This window comes from Diprion similis, chromosome 8, assembly GCF_021155765.1.
Source record: "Diprion similis isolate iyDipSimi1 chromosome 8, iyDipSimi1.1, whole genome shotgun sequence".
Lineage (NCBI taxonomy): Eukaryota > Metazoa > Arthropoda > Insecta > Hymenoptera > Diprionidae > Diprion > Diprion similis.
Window position 1 is genome coordinate 25,900,989 of NC_060112.1, and position 21,732 is coordinate 25,922,720.

The following is a 21,732-nucleotide window of genomic DNA, read 5'->3' on the forward strand; positions in this document are numbered from 1 at the left end:
ATCACCATGCTACTTGATATTGAAATCATGAAATGCACTATAGATTTCGTATTATATTTACCATGATAATTCGACTATAATATTCTTCTTTAACTAAGTCCCAAGATAGTTATTAGTAATAGGACATTCCTAATTAACAACGATCCTACATGCTACTGTAAGATTACCTATTTTGATAAGAAATCGTAACGATTGGTAGTAACACGTAGTCATGTACAACTTGCTAACGATACGGTCGATTCTTTACTGGCTTTCAAACATGATTGATTCAATACTATATGTATACTGCATATTGATTCAGTCACTTTTCACAAATGCACCGATCAAGGTAATTTTTCTGAAAATGCGAGATGCTTGCAGACTTACAGAAACGATCTCTGAATGATTTTTCATTCAGACGCGAGACGACGACTCATTGTATTCTATTGGAATGTTTTCCACTTGCAAACAAGTCAGAAACCGACCTTAGATCTATGAGATTTCCAACAAATATCTTTCTTTTTAAATTTCTGTAAATAACAGAACGTCCAAAACTGTGCTATTCCGCATTTTCAGAGTCCCCGTACATCGGGCGAATTCCGTCCAAAATACCGTCGAGAGTATTCCTACTGGTAATTGGCTCGGCGTCAAGATTCGTTCGACACGACCAAAGCACTTTGCCTGTCTCCTGTCTTCTCTGACTTGTTTTGTCACCTCGATTTACTCTCGCCGTTCTTTCAAGCATGGAAAATCATAACACATCAACGAGTGCATCGCGTTCGTCAAACAGCAGGTATACATGTTATGCATGTATAACATCAGCCATAGCTCGAAGGTTTGCTTCAGATATATTCATTGGCATTCGCAATCTATAAATGTATTCATAGAGTTTCTCTTTCTTTGACTTAAACACTAATTAATTAATCCTACTGCGCAGGGGGCTGAGGTTCGCTGGGTAGATTTGGATTCGGATAAGGTGGCAAAAATGAGTAATTGGGATATGGTGGTGGCGGTGGATGTGGAAACGGGGGATAATAGTTCGTTGGATGCGTAGGAGGAGGTGGATAGGCCCGGTGCATGTATGGATCGGCTGCCGACGGTGGACCGTGGAAAGCTGAGTAGACTCGGGCGTATTCAGCATCGTACGTCGGCCCAGCAAACGCTGGAGGGTATCCAGGAGCTGTTGAATCATACGTACGACATTATTTCAACGTGCCAAAGTCTACTCTAACGATGTCAGACTTACCACCAGCTGTGTACGCTGAGGACGATCCAGGGGCGGTTGGATAATGCTGCGAATAAGCGTCGTAAGGTCCTGGCGGGTACGGCGCCGGATACCTGGCATTTGTCGGATGACTGAATGCGGTCGGTGCGTGAGTTTCTTCTCTGGTTTTCGCTTCGGGAATATGCGGCTTGACCTTGCTATTTAATTTACTAGCATCGTCCACAGATCTGGGATTTGTACTGACTGGCGGCTGTTGATAGGGAGTTAACGCGGGTGCAGAAATACTCGCAGTTTCTTTGGGCTTCTCGGGTTCGACCCGTGTCTCTTTCGCCGGTTCAGGCGGCGGTCGGAGATTTCCGGTCTGCGGCGATACGCTGGGAAGATATGCCCTGTACGGTGAGGCCAATGAGCGAGATCGCGGATCGGAATAATCGTAGTATCCGGAGTACTGGGAGTAAGGATAAACTTGGGGCGTTGCTTCCGGTACTTTTGGCGGGGTGGGAACGGGTCTGGGCGTCGTTGGTGCCGACGTAATAGTATCAGCTGCGTTATGTGTTCTGTCTAAAACCGGCTGAACAGGCTCAGGCTCTTCTAGTATGATTTCGTCCGTGGTCGAGTCATCCAGCGGCGCCTTATGACTCGGAAAATTGTGTCTGTAATTTTTCAAGGATGGTTTTGGCGGCTCAGTTGCGGGCGCAGTCGCTCGACAGAGTTGTTCGCCAGCGGGTGAACATTCTTCTTGAACTTCATTACTGACGCCCGTGTCTTTGTTGTTAATATCTGTAGAGAAGGCCTCGTTTCTGCTCTCCTTTTCTTCGGACGCCTTCTGGGGCGTCGGTTCGGAATCGGCGTTCGACGACCGATTCGAGTCAGTTCGAGTATATTCTGAGTTTGAACCGGCCTCTGCGACAACATCCTCCAATCTTACTTCTTCCACCCTCTGCTCGGTTCTCATCTGACTGTCGGAGGAGTTGGAATTATCACCGAGAGACGAGGAATCTATCGGTTCTTGCTTGACTCTAGGAAGCCGCGAGAGAGAGACCTGGTTAGTGAGGTTTACTTGACTCGAATATGGCTTGGCTGTTGCTGTTGCAATGGGCCTTGGCCTCCTAGCCATCTCTTTATCGGCGAATGGCTTGAAGCCTGCACCACTTGGCGATTTTCCGAGCGGTGGTCGACCAGGTGATGTCGATGACTTTGGAATGATCGATATTGCGGAATTGTTTCTTAACGGAAACCCAACCTCTGTATTCTGCTTCCTTTGCGACAACGAGGAAACACCTGTTGGAGATATTCAAGATATATTAGTATATCTGATAGAGGTTCGATCAAAGTATAAGAAAATATTGTAACCCAGCCTGAGTACACAGACAAGCCAACATTGTAGAGTCAAAAAACTGCAATGAAAACTGTGCTTTCTCTCTGAAATGCGAGTACATATAGAATATCACCTTTTTTGGGTTCTTCCTCCCGTTTTTGCTGGTTTAGTTTTAGTGCTGTTCTAATGGCAATGATTTTCCCGGACTCTAGCTGCATGTAAATGCCTTTGGGACTCTTGAGGACCATAACTCGCTGGCCGGCCTTCAGCACAATGCTACCTTTGTCGGGTGAATTTGTTGGAATAACAACATCCAAAGGTAAAGTCATTTCCTGTGCGCTCATTCCCTGTCTCTGCCACACTTCTGCTGGGATCCATCTACTTCCGCCGACAGTTCGGGTCCCTCCAAGTCCCTCAGTACCGCGTTGTTGCATCGGCCTGACAGAGGCCACCGGTTTTGGAGTTCCGCCTACATCTCCTCCTCGTATGGCACGGATCTGAAGGCCTCCCGCTGAAAACAAAGTATAAGTGTTAAACGAAAAATCTTGAATATTTGTTTTGCAGAAAAAGAATGTACGAAAATCACCTCTACTCGCTGTATTTCCTGGAATGTAGTTGTAGCTTGGCCTGGAACAGTTTGCGGCCATTTTTTCAAGTTCGTAGCCGCGTCGCGCCAGCCGTTTTTCAGCCTGGCTCAATTTCTTGTCCTTCCGATCGACGAGGAGACTCTCGTGCCTGAATGGCTGCTTGGTGAGCAGGGATGAGTGCTTCTCTAGAAGACTATGCATAACGGGATCAGCATATCCGTCCTTAGCCTGAGAAAAGTCCTGTACTTGACTGTCCTCCTCCCAGTCCCACGACAATGTTGCTGCCTCCTTGAGCGAGAGATGAGCGTCGGGATTACACTGATCGACGACGCGATCCGCCATTCCTTGTTTGCTGATCTGTCTGTCGTAAATTTTACGCTCTAGACAATTGTCAGTGACTAATCTGTACACAAAACAGGGCTTCTGTTGGCCATATCTATAAACTCTGCATACAGCTTGGGTATCATGGCAAGGGTTCCACGAGGCATCAAAGACAATCGCTCGATTCGCTCCAACCAAGTTTATCCCAAGGGAACCAGCACGTGTTGAAACCAAAAACAAGTGTATCTTTGCATTAGCATTGAACTCGTTGATAAGCTTTTCTCTTTCCAGTGCACTGGTGCTTCCATCCAAGCGATAATAGTTCACATTCTTCATCCAGTCTTCCGTTCTCCCATCTGGATGCTTCAAGCTGTTCCTAGCCAAAAAGTCTTCTACTAAATTGAGAGTGAAAAGTGACTGAGAGAATGCCAAAATTCTATCCCCAAGACGCACCGCCTCCTCCAGGATACAAAAAAAGATGGACATCTTTGCAGATGCGTCAATGAGCCCTGGGACGTAGCCTTTCATGAGATCTGTTGCCTGAAACAAAAATATTGTAGATAAGTATAATGATTTTATAGATAAGTATCATTTTTTCTTTCAGAGTAGTTATTTTCCATCTAAATAAACATGCCGCTTACCCAATCGTACGGAATCCCAGGATCTTCTTTTCCCATGGGTGAACTCTTTGGGTCTTTCTCCTCATCCTTATTCAGAATTTCATCATCAGATTTTTCCTCCCTTTCTTTGTCCAACAAATCATCCCGTTCGCGTTCTTCATCCTTATTCGAGTCAATCTGTCTCATACTATTTGTATTTGGTGTCACGAGCCCATGAACAACATTACGATCATTGTTTTGTGGCTGAGGAGAGGGAGCAATGGGATCGACCCGATTTGGATCTGTATTAGCAGGGTAGCCTTGAGAAGCAGGGGTAATATTCCGTGTTGAGTTCTGATTCTGGGCAGTAATGTTGTTTCCATCTTTGTTCCCCTCTTCAAAATTGCTCTTAGCTTGCACTGGGCCAGAGTTTCCAATCGGTCCTCGACTAGCCATTTTTCCATCATTATTCCTTACTCCCTCCATCCCCGGAGTTTGATTATACTCATATCTCTGACCCTGAAATCCTTGTGACGGATAATAATTATTCTGGTATCTATTTGTTACAGTCCCAGTATAGTAAGGGTCTCCGCTAGCATCTTGCCTGAAATTTTGAGTATAATTATTCTGCTGCCAGTAGGGATCCTCAGACTTGAATTGGCCAATTTGATTAGCATGGGTTCCAGTCCCCGAAGAATAGTTGGTCACGTTCTGGGTCTGTGCCGCTTCATGATTGGCTGGATAAGCTGTGGTCTGATTCCCAGCAGGATTCCTGTTTTGCTGATCAGCATTATAATCATGAGATTGAGTCTGATTCTGGGGACGTACAAAATTTTGAGACTGATTATCTGTTCGTGGAAATATCTGGGCCGTCTGATTTGATGCATTTTGGTTCTGCTGGTTGGGTGTATAGTTTTGTCCTTGGCTTTGTGTCGGCGTTGGAAAATTTTGATTTCCCGAGCTATCACTTCGTGGATAAATTTGTTGATTGACTTGATTCGACGAAGGGGTGTAACCCGGAACAGGATTCGTTGTTGGGTATGTCGGGTATTCTGACATAGTTGACAAACCAGAAGACTGATTAGATGACTGAGTCTGATAGCTTTGTGAATAATTTGATCCCAAGTTCGGGGTAGCCGTGTAATTTCGAGTCTGATCCTGGTATGGATAACACTGTGTCTGGTAAAGAGAAGACGCGTTATACGTGTTCCCTGAAGTGGTATCTGTGCGATACTCTGCATTGTGAGAGCTTGGCGGGTTGTAGTTCTGCGTCTGACTTCCAGTAAGTTGATCATTCCCCGAAAGATAGTTTTGGGCCGGGTTTTGGTACCCCTGAGGATTATTGTACCCAGAGCCTTGAGGAAACGTTTGAAAAGACGGGTTTGTGTAACGTTGTTGTCCCTGATTTGAATAAAACTCCCCATATTCTCCTTGCTGTGCATTATTTGTCCCTCGGTAATAATTGCTCTGTTCATTCTGTTGTCGATAGTTTTGTCCTTGCCTACAATCATAATCTGAATTCCTAGTATACCCCTGGGGGTATGTATTGGGAACAGCAGGGTTGGAGTAAGCTGTGTTTGGCGGCTGCTGCATCGGGTAGTTCTGATAATTTCCTGTTTGATTCGGATTTTGGTTTCGATTTTCACCTTCTGCTATATCGTTACTAGACGAAGAGGAAGAGTTTGGCTGGACACTTGCAGCAGGCTTGTTTTTAATAGTTGCGTTCGCTTTCTTACCCTTTTTAGATTCTCCCTTAGTCTGGCGTGCTTTGGTGCGTTTGGTACCTGGAGCAGGTTTCTCCCCCATGGTTTCTTCGAGGTCCAAATCATCTTCTTCATTGGCCTGGCGTTTCTTAAGAAAGTGATACAAGACATCAGGGTGATTCCATATTTTACAGCACACAGCGAATGCTTTGAGGGGATTGGGAACTGCCCTTGTCTTCACAACTTGTGTCATGAAGGTATCGTAAAGCTTGCGCTGATGCGGTGTCATTCTGACAAGAAGGATATACTCTTCCTTTCGCGGAAGCGATATCTGCAACACTGAGTGAGATCTACGCTGGACGAATCCCTCCAATAAAGCATGTAAGACATGTGCCCTGTAACGCATAAGCCGTATATCTTGTGGGGTAGAATCAATGCACTGTCCATTCTGAATAGGACGCTCAAACATGTTGCAGAACTCACTTTTTGTACCAAGGTAGTTAGGTCTAACAAAATCTACCATGCACCAATACTCAAGTAGATTATTTTGCAGGGGATACCCGGTGAGCACAATTCTACGTTTGGTTCGCATCTGCTTTAGAGCAAGGCTAATACTGGCGTGAGAATTTTTTATACGGTGGCCCTCGTCGCATATCACGAGATCTGGCCCAGGACTGACTAGAGCTGAGTGCATATCGTCGAGAAGACCTTTGTTCTTGTCATCTTCCTCAACATCCACCATGTCCTTGAATGCCTGTCCGCGTTTTCGCTTGGCTTTGTTCGGCTTCTTGAGGGATAACTGCCGGTACAATTCGTACCCGATTAAAAGGACACCCCCTTTCTTTTGCCAGTCTTGAATAACACGTGCTCTAGCGGCCATGCTTTTGTGAGAGTCGTTTAAAATATGAAGCTGAAAATGACGTGGACGCAACTCCAAACCGATAGGTGAGTCCACACTGTATGGCGTTTTAACTCTTTCCACTTCCTTCTTTTCCGTCGTTCCTGCAGCAGGCACCTCCTTAGCCGTACCAAGGGTCCCGCCATTTTCCTCCTTCTTCACCTCATCAGCGCCTTCCGTTGTTCCGCTGCCATCAGTCTTAATCACTGACTCTGTGGTTGGGGCGAACTCTTGCTTTATTTCCCGGTCTACTCCCATCATGTTGCAGGAGTAGCTGCTGGGGTACATCGGCCCTGGAGAAGGTGCAGGCTTTGCCAAGCCCTGGTAATCCAGCTCAGATTTGGCTGGATCACGATCAAAGGTAGGTACGACAGTAGAATGGTTTCCGTACATCATATTCATGGACATTTCGTTGCGGTAATGAAAGTTTGGGTCACCAGTAGGGTCCTTGTGGATGTTCTCTTGGGCTCTACATTGCAGCGCGCTCAGTGGATCGTAGCCCTGATGAGGAGTCGTGCTATCAATAATAGGCTGGTTGCAGGTATTGTCTTGGGGCATTCTTGGTGCAAATTCAGGGTTTGACTGCATTGATATTCGCGATGCGTCGTTGTGCGCTCCATTTTCCTCTTTTATTTCCTGCTTCACGTGTGGTTGTGACTCGGATTTTGGGATGGTCTGTTCATCTGCTGGAACATTTGCTTCGTATGGAAGCCACATGTTGAATTCGGCTAGCCAATTCTGCAAGGTATTAATTGGCATGATGCATAGAACAGTTTTAGCTGTAGTGCATCTGAAAAATACGTCGCAAAAACTTGCGACCTGCAACGTTTTTCCGAGACCCATACTGTGCGCGAGGATGCAGCCGAACCCGGAACTAGTCTTGTACCTCTCAATGCTCTCGACAATGTTGTCATAGAGAAAACGAATCCCACCTATCTGATGGGGTTTTATAATACGTGCTACTTGCGGCGCTAGAAAAACGTCCGGCTCTGTTTCTGGGTGACCGACGTTGACCAGGACTCTACCGTGCTCGTCAGGGACGTTATAGCGGTCATTGGTGTGCATACCCGAATTGGATGGATCGTCTTCATTATCTGTTTCCTCTCCACCACTTGGATCACTTAACACAATGCAGTCGTCGTCTGAACTCTCGCTCGAGCTTGATATCGTCACAACATCTTTTCCCTTTGCTGGTTTTTGCGTCCTGGGCATTCCAGACACTTTCCTCAATGTGTGCATCTGTTTTTCGCGCAACGCTTCGTCAGCCTCTATGTCGGAGACTTCAGACTCCGAGTAGTACTCTGATCTGCAATGTTGAAAATAATGATTTAATCTAGTTTATGCTACAGACATTAGAGTTTCATTTTTAAATGAAATCCAAAAAATGACAAAAATGTGAAGCGAAAGTCTGTTTCACATTACATTACTAACAAGCTAAGATAAATCGCATAAAAAAAGATTTATGAAAAGAAATCAACGTGAAGTTCATACCTATTATCGACTGGTTCCTTCTTAGGGACAACTGGTGAGATGCTGACAGACGGCGTCATCATCCGGATTCTTTGTTGAAGAAGGTTGGCATTTCCAGAACGGTTCGGAACTCTGGATATAGATGTCTGAACTCCAGGCAGAGTGCTTCTTCCTTTCTGCCAGCGAGCTGCTTCCAGTGCTTTTCTTTGCTGTTGCTGAGTAGCTTGAGCTGCAGAGCTGCTATGAGTACCTTGTCCTGTTCCAGGTCCTGTTGCTGACCCAGACCCAGACCCTGACCCAGAACCAGAATTTAATTTCAGTAGAACGGTATTGGGCAATCGTACTTGGGATGACGAAGACGGAGATATCGTGGTTCCACTTTGGCTCTGCTTCCCCTGAAGAAGGCTAATCACACGAGTTTGAGTTTTACTGTTTTGTCTATTGATAGCAATCTGTCGCTGCACTTCCCGAATGATTCTCTGTTGTTCTTGTACTCGTCTGAGACGCTCCATTTCTTGTCGCTGTGCAGCTAGGGTAGCTTCATCCAGTTGATTCTCATCCATTACTTCTCGAATGTTTCGTCTCATATTTGATATTTTCTTCTCAACTTTTGTCTCGCACTCTGGACCTGAACTGTCACTCTGATCACCCTTTTTTTGTTTCTTCTTACTCGAGTCGGGGTTCTCTGGATCACACAGTCTTTTACTTCCTTCCCCCTCGTCATCTTCGTCATCAACATTGTCATCCATCTTTTCAATTTCATCTTCATCGCATTCTGCTTCGTCCATTTCTTTGGACACAGATTTTCCGAGCAGATCGGCCTCCGTCACTTCTTGTCCCTCGATGGGTGCACCTGTGAAATATAAATACTTGATTAAGGTTCGAAAAAAACAAATTTGCCAATTTTAATTTACGCACAAATTGCGATAAACCATGTGGGTATTTGCATAAGAGTGAGTGACTGAACTTTTAGTTTCTTCAAGTCTCTGCAATAGTTTTGATTCTCAGACTTGGTAAGAATCTTACACAAAATACAATTAGGCTTTACACGCATTGTGCCAATAGTGATATTTTGAATAGAATATTTTTTCAATAAATTTGATATTTATAAACAAATTTTCAAAATTTCAATAACAATGTGCGTTCAAGCCAGTCTTCTATTTTGAGAAATGTAAGATTACAAATTAAAGGATAATCCGTTTCTGTCAACAATTGATCAGGATTAGTCAAATATTTGTTTTGAGGAAGCCAAGGTAATATTTTTATTGTGTACCTGTGAAGAAAGCTGCGAACAGTAAGAAAAGTAAAAACAAATCTCAATTAGAATCAAAAGAGACAAATCATTCACATGTAGACGAACCTTCCAGTGGCAAGCTATCCAAAATGTTGACCCCCTCAATATCTTCTTCATCTTCCAATAAAGTTTGCTGCTTTTCATGGTCAAGTCTGACGCCGATCTGACTATCAATAGTTTCGTCAAGATCCATGTCGTCGCCAGATCCCTCGGAGTGAATCCTCTCAATTTCCTCATCGGGGAAATTGTCTTGTCCTTTCTCCTGTTCCCTGTCAAATGATTCAACTTCAGATTCCTCCGAGCTTTCATCATTGCCGGTTATATTGGCGGGAGAATTGGAGCCAGGTGGAAGACCCGAGGGGTCCGACTGCTCAGCTGACTCCTTGGAGCTCCGTCCTGGATTAACACGCTCTATGGTAACATCCCCGATCCTTGTCAGAAAGCTGTCCATGTCAGAGTTTGACATGTTGGTAGCGGGATCTTCATCCATGACTGAGTGTTTAAAAATCACTTTTGCCCCTTTAAATCATGTTGCGGATGGTAAGGGTAGAGGGGTAGGCTGAAATTAGGGGAAAAAGACAGGCTGGATTCAGAGGGACGGCGTCACGCTGTCCGAGATGGGGAAATATTGGCCTTGAGGCGTTCAGCTGTCAGATGAGGAAAGAAGAGGATCGGACGTGTGAGGACGGTGAAAAGGCAGCGACTTGGGTCCGTTAACCGCGATTATCCGCTGCGGGGGGACTGAATATCGTTTGTTGGTGGGCGAACTGCGGGCGTGAAATAACGCCGACGACTTCAGAACATCTTATACAGAGCGAAAATGTTAATTGGTAGCACTAATTAAAAGTGAAAAAAAAAAATAATAATGACACACCGATGGACGCCATAGCGTCGTTGTCGCGGCGTTCGGGTGCTGCTGCTGCTGGTGCTGCTGGCCTCGCAGCAGCCGAAAATCACAACGTAACTATTACCCCGGTCTCTGGTTTCTTCCCTACGTATAACGTGCGGTTCATTTATATGACGTAAAATCGAGGCGCGCTATAATTCGGGGGACGAAAGATCTTCCCTTATTTATTTATCTGCCACCCGCACGCGTCGCTGCTTCTCTCACTTTCCGCGGCATTTTTCATTCCCGTTTTTTACAGAGTCTAATACTGAGACAGAGATCGGACCACCCGCCATCTTGTCAACACCGCGCGTACTTCCGCCTAGCAGACCGAGGAGGGAAGGGAAAACAGAGATCTTTACTAATCGATAGATAGATGTACCCTATTTTTTAATCTCACAGATCGATTGACTGATCCTTGTATCCCTGGTTTATGCCATGAAACTGTCAATTCACCTTAAAATTATTCAGATTATCCCTACCTAGTACGCACGTTTATTGCCCCTTGCACGTGTGAGTGCCGCATTATTTCACTAATATATCAGACACACGCGCGCGCACGCACGCACGCACGCACGCAAAGCGATATGGGGGCACAACATACAGAGATGCGATTATTTATTATAGTTTTTCCACATTTATTGAATTTCACGCATACATACATTCCAAAGTACTTACACTCGTGCATACATTCAATTTGTACCCACACAAGTTGAAATTTTAAACGTTCACGTCCCACGTCACTGAAATGGAGTCACCTCTTTACAGTTACCAATAATTATTGCAAAATATTTATGTTAGATTATATTGTCAGAACATTTATAGACTAACAAAAAGTCCATGGAAATGTGACCATTCTCCTAATATACAGCTTCTGGACTTAGAGATGATAACCAGAGTGTGGTACGACTTAAGTAAAAGAGGTACCCATGACCCTTGCCTCGTATTTAGAACGCTGGGCAGTCTTCAGTTCTGAACCTATAGTTTAGCCCATCACGCTTCAGAGCAGAATATAATTTAGTGTTTTTGTCTTTGTTTTTCGTTACTTTTTCTGCTACAATTGCAGTTTAGTTGGCAGTCTCACATGCGTCAATCCAATCATTATAGACATCAAGAGGCTCCGATAATAGGTTTATGGTTGTTTGAAAATCCTCCATACATACACGACACGTTATTCTAGCCGTGTTCCTTGATTTATCCCTGAAAAAATTATCCATTCAATTTGATAATCGGTTTTAAACTGATAGAATTATCTAACAACAACGCGATTAGCTGCGTGTTGTGTTTACCCACATTTTAACCTCGCAGGATTTCTCGTGGTTGCAAAATGGACAGTTGAACTGGGTGTCAAGGGGTTCGATCGCCTTTCGTTTACTCGGTGGCTTCCTTTTACTCTTTCTGCGTCCCATTGTGTTTCAACAACCGCGGTCTTCCTTCCAAATACAAATATTCAACGGCAAACTGTCCCCGTTCTTTCAGTTGTCACCGGCTGCCCGCTGACTTATCTGAACGTCGAAGTAGACGCTTCAGTTGACAGTTCTGCCACTACAAGCAGGTGCTATGCTAATTTCTCGGTAAAGTACTTCGTGTGTTCCTAAAGTATGAACCGGTACGGAGGTGGTACTCCGAACAATGACGTCATACGATAATGAAAGCAGCTGGTATATCGGAACACGCACAACCATTGTGACCGGTCATTAGCTTTGCTGCTGTTTGTTGCACTCACAATCAGCTGCATTCAACAATCGCCAACGATAGGCAATCATGAACTTATGCTAATTCTGATTTCTGAATATGATCAAATATGATGCAACTAGCTCGATCTTCAGAGAAGGAATTATGTTTATCCGTTCTAAGCCCATTCTAATTATTAGGAAGAAAAAACAAACGGATTTTTTCCATCCAACAAGTCTAAGCTTTCCCATTTCTTTTCTTCTTACTCTAGCCGTTTCCGGTAGAATCTGACAACTGTACGGTAAGCAGCGTGCCAATTCCCCGGCGAAAACTGGGGATCGAGATCGCTGCGAATGCAGATTTTTCTCCATACTGTGCGAGCCACATGCAAGTCTGGAGCCCGGTACGGGATCAAATATCTCAAGTTCGTCGATCCAATTTCAAGAAATCTTGTTGTTAGTTCGAGGTTATATTCCGAAACTCCTCAGTGGGGCTCGAAGAAGAAGCACAGAAACGTAAAGCTACATTTTCAGCTACAGAGTATGGCAGATCCAAAGATAGAAGAGGTCCTCGCGCCGCTACGATCAAGTGTCAAGGAGCAGGTGAGTGCCATATGGTCTTAGATTTTCACTCAAAAAATGCTTGCATTAACAACACAGTGTTTGGAAACTTTTCGACTTTCGGTTTATTCAACAATGCGCGAAAAAAAAATTACAGAAGCCACCTGTACTTTCCCTTTAACAAAATCCGTCTGTTTGTTGCATTGGAGTAAGCTTCTCTTTCTTTCTTTTTTTTCAATAATCTTTTCATTCTCAGATATTCTTTTCTTTTTTTTTTTTTTTCATTAAGGGGGACCTGGTCCGTAAACTCAAGTCCGATGGGGCGCCGGACTTTGATGTCAAGAAGGCGGTGGCAGAGCTCAAGGCGCGTAAAAAGCTTCTTGAGGACAAGGAACTGTCTCTGATCCCATCAGCGACATTTGATCGTGCAAAAATGGAGGATCTTCTAAAGCGAAGGTTCTTTCTTGACCAGTCGTTTGCCATCTACGGTGGGATAACAGGGCAGTATGATTTCGGTCCAATGGGATGTGCCTTGAAATCAAATTTCCTTAGCGCCTGGAGAAGCTTCTTTGTTTTAGAGGAACAGATGTTGGAAGTTGATTGTTCCATTCTAACGCCTGAACCGGTTTTAAAAGCCTCCGGGCATGTGGACCGATTTGCAGATTTAATGATAAAGGATGTGAAAACCGGAGAATGCTTCCGGCTAGATCATTTCATAAAAGCACATTTGGAGAAAGTTTCGTTGGACAAGAAAACCGACGAAAGTTTGCGCGCTGAGTGCCAAGACATTATAATCAAGTTGGATGGTATGAGTAAGCAAGAGCTAGCTGCAGTTGTATCAAGATTCAATATGAAATCACCGATAACTGGCAATGATCTAACGGAACCTATTGAGTTCAATTTGATGTTTGCCACGCAGATTGGCCCATCCGGATTGATCAAGGGGTTCTTGAGGCCAGAAACTGCTCAAGGAATTTTTGTGAACTTTAAAAGGCTGTTGGAATTCAATTCAGGCAAGCTTCCCTTCGCTGCTGCACAGATCGGTAATGCTTTCAGAAATGAAATATCACCCAGATCCGGACTCATCCGTGTCAGAGAATTCACAATGGCTGAGATTGAACATTTTTGCGATCCCAGCGATAAAAATCATCCGAAATTCGAGTCTGTGAAGCACACTAAAATGCTTCTCTACTCTGCATGTAGCCAGATGGATGGGAAAAGTGCAGAATACATGGAAATTGGAGAGGCTGTAAAGACAGGGCTGGTAGACAATGAAACTCTAGGATACTTCATGGCTAGAATCCAGCAGTTCTTACTCAAAGTTGGAATAGATCCTGCTAAGCTACGCTTTCGGCAGCACATGGGCAACGAAATGGCGCATTATGCTTGCGATTGCTGGGACGCTGAATGCTTAACGTCCTACGGCTGGATAGAGTGTGTTGGATGTGCAGACAGGTCGGCGTACGATCTTACTCAGCACACCAAGGCGACAGGGGTCAGATTGATCGCTGAAAAGAAGCTAGCTGAGCCAAAAGTCGTCGATGTTGTCGAAGCATTCCCCAACAAGGGTGTCCTAGGTAAAGCATTTAAAAAGGAAGCCAAAGCAGTTTTGGATGCGCTGGCTGCGTTAAACAAAAACGAAATCGAAACGTTTGAAGGAAAAATAAGTAAAGGCGAGGATTATGATCTCCTTTTGCCTGATGGAATATCAGTCAAAATCACAAAGGACATGGCCTCGATAAAACGTTACCAAAAAACCTTACATGTTGAGGAAATCACACCATCTGTCGTTGAACCCTCATTTGGTGTTGGTAGAGTCATGTACTCTCTCTTCGAACACAATTTCCGAATGAGAGAGGGCGACGAGCAAAGGACATACTTGAGTTTGCCTCCAGCAGTGTCACCCCTGAAATGTTCTGTCTTGCCACTCAGTGGTAATGCAGAATTTACACCATTTGTCAAGAAACTCTGTAAGTGTCACTCATAATTAACGGGTGTAGCCAACCCCTTTTCATCTTGTTCAGATGTCTTTTATGTATTATCTAAAATTTACCTAATTTTCTCATTTTAGCACAAGATTTGACTGCATTCGACATATCCCACAGAGTAGATGACTCTTCAGGCAGTATCGGTAGAAGATATGCTCGTACAGATGAAATCGCCATACCGTTTGGCATTACAATAGACTTTGATTCTCTGAAGACTCCACATACAGCAACCCTCAGAGAACGGGATAGTATGGATCAAGTCAGAATAAACGTGAGTTTCTTATATTGATCAGCTGGCTGTAGTGTCCAACATTTTTCTTGTCAAACCAAAATTGAGCTTTTGAAAACAATTTTTTGTTGATATCCTTAAACCGTTTTGGGAGTTTAAACATAAATTTCTCTCTGTTTCAGTTGGATGAGCTCCCAACCGTGGTGAAAGACTTGTCTCTATGTAAAATAACATGGGCTGAAGTAGCGCAAAAGTATCCTAAGTTTGAACAACAAGAAAATGCAAAAGCATAGGAATCAGAATAATATTTAAAGTAAATTAGGCTTTGCATTTTTTTCTTAAGGGAAGCATGAGAATAGAAACAAAATTTTACCCTTGATAATTGACCTCAACTGTTTTTTGGCATAATATGTCATTTTTAAAATGCCTCGCTAAAAATTTCATGAACTCCATAAATTATATTCACCAATAATTGAAACAAGTGTTGTTTCTTTTTCCATCCAAAATAAATTCTTAGGAACACAGTTAGTGATTCTAAGGTGAGTAAATGTGAAAGGTTGATTTCGTTTGCGGCCTTTATTTACCAAAATTGAAGGAAAACCAGTTAAACAGATTACAGCTGACCAGCTAAAAATAGTACCCAGGGCACTTTAAGACATGTAATGGAACAAATGGTTGTAGAAGTAATTTATCCCTCGTAGAATTGAGGCAGCTTATCACCGAGGATGACTCGTCTTTCAATGCCTTCTTTAGTTATAACGCCAAGTCTTACAACTCCACCACTGCTACCGTCACGTGACATAGCCAATGCCAGTGCTGCAAGAAGAAATGAAGAAATGCAGTGATTGAAAGGAGACGAAACACACCAAACATAGAGCAAATAAGAAATAAGCGACTTACTGTTGCTGACCAACTCTATTGTCTGATCCTTGGTCATGTTGGGCTTATAATGAGCATCTACATAACCATAAACGTAGCTTGAACCAGAGCCACCAATAGCAATTGGTTGTCGCACGCACATGCCTCCCAAAGGAATGCTGTAAACTTGACCACCCTTACGACGATCCCAGCCAGCTACCAAAATGCCTGCCATAAGGGAGTCTCGATAGTTGTAGCACAACTCACGAAATACATTTGCGGAAGTCTCGACTAAAGGCGGTTCACCAAGTTCCATTCTGAAAATTTTGAAACATAAGTTTATCAAAATGTCCCAAGGATGAGAAGCATGCGGCACATGAGATATTAGCTAGGATCCAGAAGTGAATTTTCTGAGCCTTACAAGTAGTTCTCTCGTACAGAGATAATTTGCAGGTATTTTGGTAAAATTTTCTGGATTCATAAGGTCATTTGAGACTACTTAAAATTCTTTAGCCTAGGTAAACGTACTGCGAATGGTAAGACCATGAGGCCCTAATTTTTTATAAAAGCTTAAAATTGTTTGTGGATCACGGCGAGCATAGCAACAATATCAATGATAGACTCACTGATGGAAAGCCAGGTGGTACGAAACTATGTCTGAGATTGCTTGGGTGTCTGCAGCAGAGCCTGAACGACAGCAATAAATATGATCCGTCACTTTGGTGAGCTTGTCAGTGACTCGATTGGCGATATAGGCGCTGAAAATCAAGGAATGAAATGTTATTTTGTATCTAAAGAGGGCAGCTAATGAAATATTTTTAGTATAAATTTACTTTAAGAATTACACGAGTACAAAAATGAGAAGAATAGTTCTGGATTACATTGAACAACATACCCTGTAGTGGTTCGTGAATCAGCACCAATTACTACACCGCCTTCGAATTCACAAGCCATGATGGATGTCTGGAAAATGAGAAAAAACAAGATGTGTAGGTTGCTTGTTTTCGGAGGTGTGAGAACACTTATGACAAGCGTTTAAATCCATTCAAAATTGAAAAGATTAATCATGGATGATGATCAGAGAATTACATGCACCGTCATTCTAACCTAAGTGAACGTCAAATGATATTTTCAAACTCTTATGTATGCAAAAAGCTTGATTCTTAATCCAAAGACGAACTTACGCCGGTGCTATGTTCGGCTGAAAGCCAATCCGGCACCATCGAATCCATGGTTTTTGATTGAAAGGGGGCTTCGACGAATGCCATACTCCCAAAATTTATCCGTAATGTTTCAGCGACGTTTAATATGTTCTCCAATTCTACCGACAACTTCGCGGTCACCGTTGCGATGCCACGAAAAAAGTTACGCACGTAGATATGAGAGTGGATGTGTTATTACAATGACAATCGCTTTCTCCGCGTAGCACGCTTACCGATCGAGTCAGCTCAACCTTTTTATTCCTATAATAAATAAAGAAATGCACAGAAAAGGTCTGAATTTAGACATTTCATCACTCTTGCGTATCGGAATTCAGAAAAGTTACTTATATCCCGAAGATCGTCAAAAAAATTTGTGGTTTTTCGTCACGGGAAAATACTGAAGTAGTTTTTCTTAGAGTATTGTAACACACGGTAGACGAGATGGAGAGATAAGCTCCATACTTCACCGTTTCAAATGTTCGGCTGTTGATTTCGATTGTGATCACTTGTCAAAAGTATTTATTTATATCGAGAAGAACATTTTACAAGAGATCAAGGTATGATAAAGGTTCAGAAACACCTCAAGTTTAACATCTGAGTACTTCTTTTCCATTCCTCTGTCTACAAAGTATAAAAACTAATTATTATATAGATGACTAGATTATAACCTCTCTTGCTAACCAACTTTACCTGTTATTGTGTATTTCTGATGGCAAATTGAATCAATGTGTGCATTTTAGATGGAGCCTATGACCCTTGGATCTCCTGTTGGAAGTCCAGTCCAAACACCAGGAAGTCCAGGACCAAACTCCACGTATCTACCCAATTTCCTATTGGGAGATGCTAATCCTGTAAGAATCTCAAGAACTCTGAAGTTTCAGTCACCTTCCAAAGGCATTTCAATTTTTTTTTTCAAAAAAATATTACCTCTGTAATCTCTCAATTCTGTAAACTGTAAAAGTTTTTTAAACGTAAACCTCTAACCTTGTTCATTCACTTGCAATTGAACAGTTTTTGCTGTAACCCTAGACCTCTATTTCTAATGATGTTTCATAAATGTCGTTGATGCTCAAAATGTCTTACTAGTCCAAATTCTATGCAACATCTCACTTTTTCGTTTTTTTTTTGCTTCAGACGGCTAGATTAAATATAATGAGTCCCCAAGGTACCCCAAGAAATACCCAATTTGGATCTATTACCAGCGGAGGCTTATCATCACCTAGTTCGAACTACTGCACCCCAGACTACCGTACGAATCGCCAAAAAGCCATGTTCGGTAACGTAACGAGCCCTAGTGGTCCTCAAATCAGCTCACAGGGGCAAAACGGTGGTCCTCCAACTAGAGGACTTTTTGATACGCTTGAAACTTCGCAGTCAATGGTACCGCAGAGTCCCAGCGTGGGTCAAAACGTTACTAGTAATCAGTCGAGAATGTTGTCGGGAACAAATTTGAACAACACCATGTTCTTAGACAGTCCTGCAAACCTTTCTCTTAACGAACCGTTGCGAGGGCTTCAACAGTGGGTTACAGTCTTTGGCTTTTCCCCCAATGCTGTAAACGCCGTATTGTCTCATATATCGAGTAGAGTTCGCGTAGTTGAGAAACGTGGCGCTCCTCATGCTCAGGGTAATTGGATCCATCTAAAATGTGCGTCTGAGCAAGATGCGCACAGAGCTTTGGCGTGCAATGGCAATGTTGTTTCAGGCTCTACAATGATAGGCGTTGTTCCTTGCACAGATGAGGGAGTGGTTTTGGGATCAGAAAAAGATAATCTTTCCAAATTGAGCAGTGGCACCAGGTGCTTTGCTACACCAGATAGAATAAATTTTTCATCTCCCGATTATACAGGCAGTTTACCGCCTACTTCGCCGAAAATACAGAATGCCCGTCCTTTAGCGGTAGGCTACAACCAACACTTGAGCCCCCAAGCTGTTGTCATGCCTCAAAATGTGCCACAGAAGTCTACCGGGTTCTTCTCAAAAATTTATGAGTACATCTGGTAGCTCGATGCTGTTTCGCCATAATGTATTCATTTTGTAATTCCATTCAGTTTTTACTCTCAAATGTGACGAATTTTAGTATAATTTTGTAAGGTTGTTTTTTTGTTCGCATCAGGTAATTGAAAATAATTTTTGTAATTGAGGGTGCAGTAATGTCGATTCATTATAGTCACGGAACCATCATATAACACCATTGTCACGCTAATATCAATATGGTATCAATCCATATACTTCAATGTCCAACAATCAACAGTAAATAACAAATGCCAATATCAGTTTTTCAATATAGGCATGTAATTTGCAAAGATGTATTTTCTAACATTCATGACGTACTGTAATGTGTAAGAAATTGGATGCGAATTTTTCCGTATCCTATTGATAACATTTAAAGTTACAATATATTGCTCATTTTTTTTTTTAATTTTTACTATTAGGCCAACATCATGTAATTGTGTATAAAATAAAGGAAACATATTTTTCATTCATGTATTATTATCCAAGTCAATCAAGGAGCGTGTGTTAATAACTCACTAGATTTGTCGTATTGTGATGGCCAGTGAAATTTGAAATCTTGTTAACATCTTTCTGATTAAAACACACACAGCATACCGATGTTCAGGAATGTAGTAAAATATTATGGTAGGATTTAAAATTTGTAAATATATTCTGCACGAATAAAAAGATAAGTTGAATACAAGATAAACATTTATTTTAAGACTTAATTTAATCACATTACCAAGGATACTCCTATAAATAAATTTCTGAATTATGACATCTCTCATAACATCATTTCACTTAATTAATACTACTTTGGATTTTCGATTGTGGCACTACCCAAATCGGTCATTTTGGGATACTTCACTTTCTTGGTATCCAGCTCATCCTGAGCCCATAGTATCATTTTTAATAAATTATTTAGTCTAGGGCTGGTAGTCTCGCGGTGTTCCATTTTTAAGATCGCAGCATTCAGCTCACTTGCAATCTGTAACATATGATAATATTAAGAAAACATTGGGTTAAAAGAAAAACTTGAAGTGGTAGTTAAATAGAGGTTTCATCAAGTCATACTTATCTCAAAAACTTTTTCAGTTTATAGTCATATTAATTTGATGTAGAAATGGAAGAAGGTTAAATTACTTTTTGTGTCAGTTTTGTTGCAGCTGAAGCGACCTCAAATGAGAATACTTTGTGTATTGGAGCAATATTTTTTCGTATTGTGTACAATCAAAACTTTTTATGACTTATTACTGCTATTTAGAAAAACTTAGTTGCATAGCATTATTCCACATGTGCAATGTAGTTGAAAATATGCGATATGGATTCAGAATGCAATAAAGCCTTCAGTAAGTTCTTAAATTTCATTCAATTGTCAACACTATTGGTGAAACTCTTGACTTAGGGTATTCTTAAATCGTTACAGATCCTTAATCAAGCTTTTTGACTCACGAAAATTTACCTTCTGTCTGTGCGTCGGGTGTAGAAGATCACTGAAGGGACTTTTGTGTGGTTCGTCGAATGCTAGCAAGGCCAAGGTGCGCTCTAGCTCACTTAATATATTATCATCAGATTCCCCAGCTTCGCTCAACTGTTCCTGAGCAAACTGCAGAGCCTCTTCGATTCGGCCTGTGCGTATCAATTCTATGAGGTGGAGTTGTTGCAGGTGGAAATAAAGATATCTGTCATTATCCAGCAGCTCTGGATGTAGCTGATTGACCAGATCGGTGGCTTCTTGGATGCGGCCATTTTGGATAGCATCTCTAATGCGAATTCTATCATCCAAAGAATTGAGTTCGACCGTCGGCCCGACTCCAGATTCTTGTTGAAACTTTTCTGCCGCTTCTTTGAAGCCTTCTAAACATGGGAACAAAATGTGGATTGATAATATGTGTGAATCCAGTACTTGCTTTGGTTCATTTTATTCTATTAAACTATATCTTAAATAGTGACTTGAGGTTACCTGTGACGAGGTAATTCATTATTAGGTTATTCATGGAAACACGTTGTATGTGAGACCCATCCTCGAGTTTGGCAACCCACTCGTCTTTTGTCACGCTGTCCTGCTTGTCTGGAAAACTCATTATTCCCTACAAAGGGAAACGGGGAAATAAAAAATTTAGGGGTCAATGAGTTGTGAAATTTGACAACAAATTAATTGTAACAATGTACGCGCTACCTGTGACTCGGTTTTTGATTGTAAATCATTTTCAACCTACCCGCCAATCGTTGTAACAGAATAAATTAATCGATCCAACTGGAATAAGAGAAAAAATCGTCGAGATTCAGCTGACAAAAAGATTTTCGCAACTGTCACCACGCTAGAACGTCATAAACAACGCGTTCAGATCTACCAATGGCCATAGAAATTATTTTTTTTATAGATAGACCAACTACCTTCACCGTTCACTGACAATGAGTTCAGTATTCTTCAGTCAACGCAATCACTTTGCATTTCAGTTTGTGCCTTTTTTGAGAGGAACCCTGAGATTTTCCGCTTGTGATTGGGTGGTTACCAACATGTGCTTACCGACTGAGCTGTTTGATTTAGTTCCAATATCTTATAAATTTCATGTCAGAGAACCATCAGAGAACGCTACTAAGGAAGCGTTCCGAAATTAGCTCCCAGTGATATCAACAATCTCTTATCTTTTTTGCACTGCCGAGTTCGTGACTAGCTCTGTCTCTGTCCTAGGGAGTTTTCAGCACCGCCAGCTAGATTCAGAACGCACCCTACATAATAAGCGCGGAATACTAGTAAAACAAAATTTTACCGATCCTTACGGTACATCAGCGGTAATCATGCAGCCCAGAGACGAGTGCAGCCGATGTTATATTTGTTATCAGAATTCATAACCATAGAGAGTTTAATACATAGACATCAGTATCCCAAATAGGCCCGGAATACTGTTTTTATCAATTTTAGACAGTAGCGTAATATGTGAA

At 42.3% G+C, this 21,732-nt stretch overlaps 6 protein-coding genes across 7 annotated transcripts; 2 read left to right on the forward strand and 4 right to left on the reverse strand.

The window, feature by feature from the left end:
* Positions 1 to 504: 504 nt before the first annotated feature.
* On the reverse strand, positions 505 to 10,644 carry LOC124408657 (helicase ARIP4). Of its 2 annotated transcripts, XM_046885761.1 has the most exons (7): positions 9,461 to 10,639; positions 8,122 to 8,953; positions 4,072 to 7,936; positions 3,109 to 3,970; positions 2,656 to 3,033; positions 1,226 to 2,485; positions 505 to 1,159 (listed from the first exon to the last, which is right to left on the reverse strand). In XM_046885761.1, exons 1-7 carry the CDS (start codon positions 9,882 to 9,884, stop codon positions 906 to 908), a joined length of 7,875 nt encoding a protein of 2,624 aa, XP_046741717.1. In that variant the 5' UTR covers positions 9,885 to 10,639; the 3' UTR covers positions 505 to 905. The 2 variants fall into 2 exon arrangements, with proteins under 2 accessions (XP_046741717.1, XP_046741718.1); XM_046885762.1 differs by lacking the exon at positions 505 to 1,159 and having other exon boundaries at positions 2,188 to 2,487; positions 2,657 to 3,033; positions 9,461 to 10,644.
* Positions 10,645 to 11,329: 685 nt separating this feature from the next.
* LOC124408701 (transcription elongation factor 1 homolog) lies at positions 11,330 to 11,877 on the reverse strand. Its single transcript, XM_046885829.1, has 2 exons — positions 11,574 to 11,877; positions 11,330 to 11,480 (listed from the first exon to the last, which is right to left on the reverse strand). Exons 1-2 carry the CDS (start codon positions 11,687 to 11,689, stop codon positions 11,348 to 11,350), a joined length of 249 nt encoding a protein of 82 aa, XP_046741785.1. The 5' UTR covers positions 11,690 to 11,877; the 3' UTR covers positions 11,330 to 11,347.
* A 307-nt stretch (positions 11,878 to 12,184) lies between these two features.
* LOC124408664 (glycine--tRNA ligase) lies at positions 12,185 to 15,553 on the forward strand. Its single transcript, XM_046885777.1, has 4 exons — positions 12,185 to 12,556; positions 12,804 to 14,484; positions 14,586 to 14,773; positions 14,914 to 15,553. The coding sequence occupies exons 1-4, from the start codon at positions 12,308 to 12,310 to the stop codon at positions 15,022 to 15,024; spliced, it is 2,229 nt and encodes a 742-aa protein (XP_046741733.1). The 5' UTR covers positions 12,185 to 12,307; the 3' UTR covers positions 15,025 to 15,553.
* Positions 15,293 to 16,945, reverse strand: LOC124408694 (proteasome subunit beta type-6). Its single transcript, XM_046885822.1, has 5 exons — positions 16,774 to 16,945; positions 16,485 to 16,552; positions 16,216 to 16,347; positions 15,632 to 15,906; positions 15,293 to 15,547 (listed from the first exon to the last, which is right to left on the reverse strand). The coding sequence occupies exons 1-5, from the start codon at positions 16,855 to 16,857 to the stop codon at positions 15,420 to 15,422; spliced, it is 687 nt and encodes a 228-aa protein (XP_046741778.1). The 5' UTR covers positions 16,858 to 16,945; the 3' UTR covers positions 15,293 to 15,419.
* A 244-nt stretch (positions 16,946 to 17,189) lies between these two features.
* Positions 17,190 to 19,495, forward strand: LOC124408684 (nucleoporin Nup35). Its single transcript, XM_046885811.1, has 3 exons — positions 17,190 to 17,348; positions 17,532 to 17,642; positions 17,926 to 19,495. Exons 2-3 carry the CDS (start codon positions 17,532 to 17,534, stop codon positions 18,793 to 18,795), a joined length of 981 nt encoding a protein of 326 aa, XP_046741767.1. The 5' UTR covers positions 17,190 to 17,348; the 3' UTR covers positions 18,796 to 19,495.
* LOC124408693 (glucose-induced degradation protein 8 homolog) lies at positions 19,485 to 21,205 on the reverse strand. The gene is made up of 4 exons (XM_046885821.1): positions 21,006 to 21,205; positions 20,750 to 20,876; positions 20,249 to 20,643; positions 19,485 to 19,774 (listed from the first exon to the last, which is right to left on the reverse strand). Exons 2-4 carry the CDS (start codon positions 20,868 to 20,870, stop codon positions 19,598 to 19,600), a joined length of 693 nt encoding a protein of 230 aa, XP_046741777.1. The 5' UTR covers positions 20,871 to 20,876; positions 21,006 to 21,205; the 3' UTR covers positions 19,485 to 19,597.
* Between the last annotated feature and the right edge of the window lie 527 nt (positions 21,206 to 21,732).

What these genes read in the sequence shown, in the direction of transcription:
- LOC124408664 (XM_046885777.1), top strand. Translation starts at nt 12,308, where the DNA reads ATGCAGATTTTTCTCCATACTGTGCGAGCCACATGCAAGTCTGGAGCC. An exon ending in GATCAAGTGTCAAGGAGCAG is followed by an intron (nt 12,557 to 12,803) that starts GTGAGTGCCATA and finishes TTTTTCATTAAG; the next exon opens with GGGGACCTGGTCCGTAAACT. An exon ending in TGGATCAAGTCAGAATAAAC is followed by an intron (nt 14,774 to 14,913) that starts GTGAGTTTCTTA and finishes TCTCTGTTTCAG; the next exon opens with TTGGATGAGCTCCCAACCGT.
- LOC124408694 (XM_046885822.1), bottom strand. Translation starts at nt 16,857, where the DNA reads ATGGCATTCGTCGAAGCCCCCTTTCAATCAAAAACCATGGATTCGATG. An exon ending in CAGCCGAACATAGCACCGGC is followed by an intron (nt 16,553 to 16,773) that starts GTAAGTTCGTCT and finishes CTCATTTTCCAG; the next exon opens with ACATCCATCATGGCTTGTGA. An exon ending in TACCACCTGGCTTTCCATCA is followed by an intron (nt 15,907 to 16,215) that starts GTGAGTCTATCA and finishes CAAAATTTTCAG; the next exon opens with AATGGAACTTGGTGAACCGC.
- LOC124408693 (XM_046885821.1), bottom strand. Translation starts at nt 20,870, where the DNA reads ATGAGTTTTCCAGACAAGCAGGACAGCGTGACAAAAGACGAGTGGGTT. An exon ending in AATGAATTACCTCGTCACAG is followed by an intron (nt 20,644 to 20,749) that starts GTAACCTCAAGT and finishes TCCCATGTTTAG; the next exon opens with AAGGCTTCAAAGAAGCGGCA. An exon ending in ACCCGACGCACAGACAGAAG is followed by an intron (nt 19,775 to 20,248) that starts GTAAATTTTCGT and finishes CATATGTTACAG; the next exon opens with ATTGCAAGTGAGCTGAATGC.
- LOC124408657 (XM_046885761.1), bottom strand. Translation starts at nt 9,884, where the DNA reads ATGGATGAAGATCCCGCTACCAACATGTCAAACTCTGACATGGACAGC. An exon ending in CTGGGATTCCGTACGATTGG is followed by an intron (nt 3,971 to 4,071) that starts GTAAGCGGCATG and finishes TTTTTGTTTCAG; the next exon opens with GCAACAGATCTCATGAAAGG. An exon ending in GGAGGAAGAACCCAAAAAAG is followed by an intron (nt 2,486 to 2,655) that starts GTGATATTCTAT and finishes TATCTCCAACAG; the next exon opens with GTGTTTCCTCGTTGTCGCAA.
- LOC124408684 (XM_046885811.1), top strand. Translation starts at nt 17,532, where the DNA reads ATGGAGCCTATGACCCTTGGATCTCCTGTTGGAAGTCCAGTCCAAACA. An exon ending in TATTGGGAGATGCTAATCCT is followed by an intron (nt 17,643 to 17,925) that starts GTAAGAATCTCA and finishes TTTTTGCTTCAG; the next exon opens with ACGGCTAGATTAAATATAAT.
- LOC124408701 (XM_046885829.1), bottom strand. Translation starts at nt 11,689, where the DNA reads ATGGGACGCAGAAAGAGTAAAAGGAAGCCACCGAGTAAACGAAAGGCG. An exon ending in AAATCCTGCGAGGTTAAAAT is followed by an intron (nt 11,481 to 11,573) that starts GTGGGTAAACAC and finishes TAATTTTTTCAG; the next exon opens with GGATAAATCAAGGAACACGG.